Genomic DNA, 1318 nt, shown 5'->3' with positions numbered 1-1318 from the left:
GCATAGATGACATAGATGGTAGTCGACTTGTAATTTGTATAGTTTACATTTATTATTAGCTTATGGTTTGTATTCACTAAACTTGTTATTTATAATAAATGTTTCTTGATTGTATCTCCGATTGATGGCCTCGAGAAACCGAGAGTGTAACATCTCCTAATTACCTTGGCTGGGTAAGAAGGGGGTGTTACAGTTGATTTTATGGGTCCACATCCATCTTCCTTTGGCAATCAATACATATTGGTTGCGGTGGATTATCTGTCCAAATCGAATGAAGTTATTGCCGCACCAACCAATGACTCAAGAGTCGTTACCAAACTTTTCAAGGATTATATCTTTTCCACGCTTTGGAGTACCGAGGGCCATAATAAGTGATGGTGGCTCACATTTCATCAACCGCACCATCTATGCCTTGCTTAAGAAGTATGGTGTTCGACACAAGGTCGCTCTTGCCTGCCACCCCCAAACAAATGGGCAAGTGGAAGTGTCGAACTGCAAAATTAAGGCCATTCTTGAGCATGTGGTGAACAAATAACGAAGGGATTGGAGTGCTAAACTTAACGATGTACTTTGGGAATTGAGAACCGCTTACAAAACTTCGATAGGCATCACTCCCTATCGGTTGGTTTTTGGTAAGTCGTGCCATCTTCTTCTTGAATTGGAGCACTGTGCTAGATGGGCTTTGAAGGAGCTCAATTATGATTTGGACATTGCGGGTAACAAGCGCTTTCTTCAACTAAATGAGCTCGATGAGCTTAGAATGGATGCATATGGAAATGTCAAGCTTTACAAGGAGAGAACCAAGTAATGGCAAGATTCCAAAATCATGAGGAAAGAGATAAGTGTGGGGGAAAAATTCCTCCTTTTCAAGTCAAGGTTCCGTTTGTTCCCCGAAAATTGAAGTCTAGGTGGTCGGGACCTTTTGAAGTGGTAACCGTTTACCTATATGGTTCATTCGAGTTAAAGAACAAGAAAGGTGAATGTTTCAAAGTCAATGGACAACGAGTGAAGTACTTCTATGAGGGTCAACAAATTGACATTCAAGGTGAAATGAAACTTTTAGAAGCCCCTCCCTTGGGGGATGAATAGCTCTCATTTTAAGCAAGCTTAGGTTTGGTGGAGTCCCTCAACAACCACCAACTTATAAATATTTCTTTCCTTGTCTTAAAACATACCGTAATTTCAATTCCGTCATTTACATATTGTTGCTAGTTAGCATAGTTGTTAGATGGATTGCCTACTTTGGATTTTATGTGGGTGTAATTTTTGTGACTTGTGAATAGGTGGTGAGTTAAAGTTGAAGCCGGGTGATATTTGG

The 1318-nt window shown here is 40.3% G+C and overlaps 1 protein-coding gene across 1 annotated transcript; it reads left to right on the top strand.

Moving 5' to 3' along the window:
• The first annotated feature begins 295 nt into the window (after positions 1-295).
• LOC141639909 (uncharacterized) lies at positions 296-808 on the top strand. Its single transcript, XM_074448889.1, has 2 exons — positions 296-523; positions 638-808. The coding sequence occupies exons 1-2, from the start codon at positions 296-298 to the stop codon at positions 806-808; spliced, it is 399 nt and encodes a 132-aa protein (XP_074304990.1).
• Positions 809-1318: the final 510 nt, after the last annotated feature.

The sequence above is a fragment of the Silene latifolia genome, unplaced genomic scaffold (genome assembly GCF_048544455.1).
Source record: "Silene latifolia isolate original U9 population unplaced genomic scaffold, ASM4854445v1 scaffold_596, whole genome shotgun sequence".
Classification (NCBI taxonomy): Eukaryota; Viridiplantae; Streptophyta; class Magnoliopsida; order Caryophyllales; family Caryophyllaceae; genus Silene; species Silene latifolia.
The sequence above is the reverse complement of the archived record's forward strand: the minus strand, read 5'-3'. Positions and strand labels throughout refer to the sequence as shown.

Coding starts and splice junctions, on each gene's coding strand:
- LOC141639909 (XM_074448889.1), top strand. CDS start 296: ATGACTCAAGAGTCGTTACCAAACTTTTCAAGGATTATATCTTTTCCA. Junction 524..637: donor AGGCCATTCTTGAGCATGTG/GTGAACAAATAA, acceptor GTTTTTGGTAAG/TCGTGCCATCTTCTTCTTGA.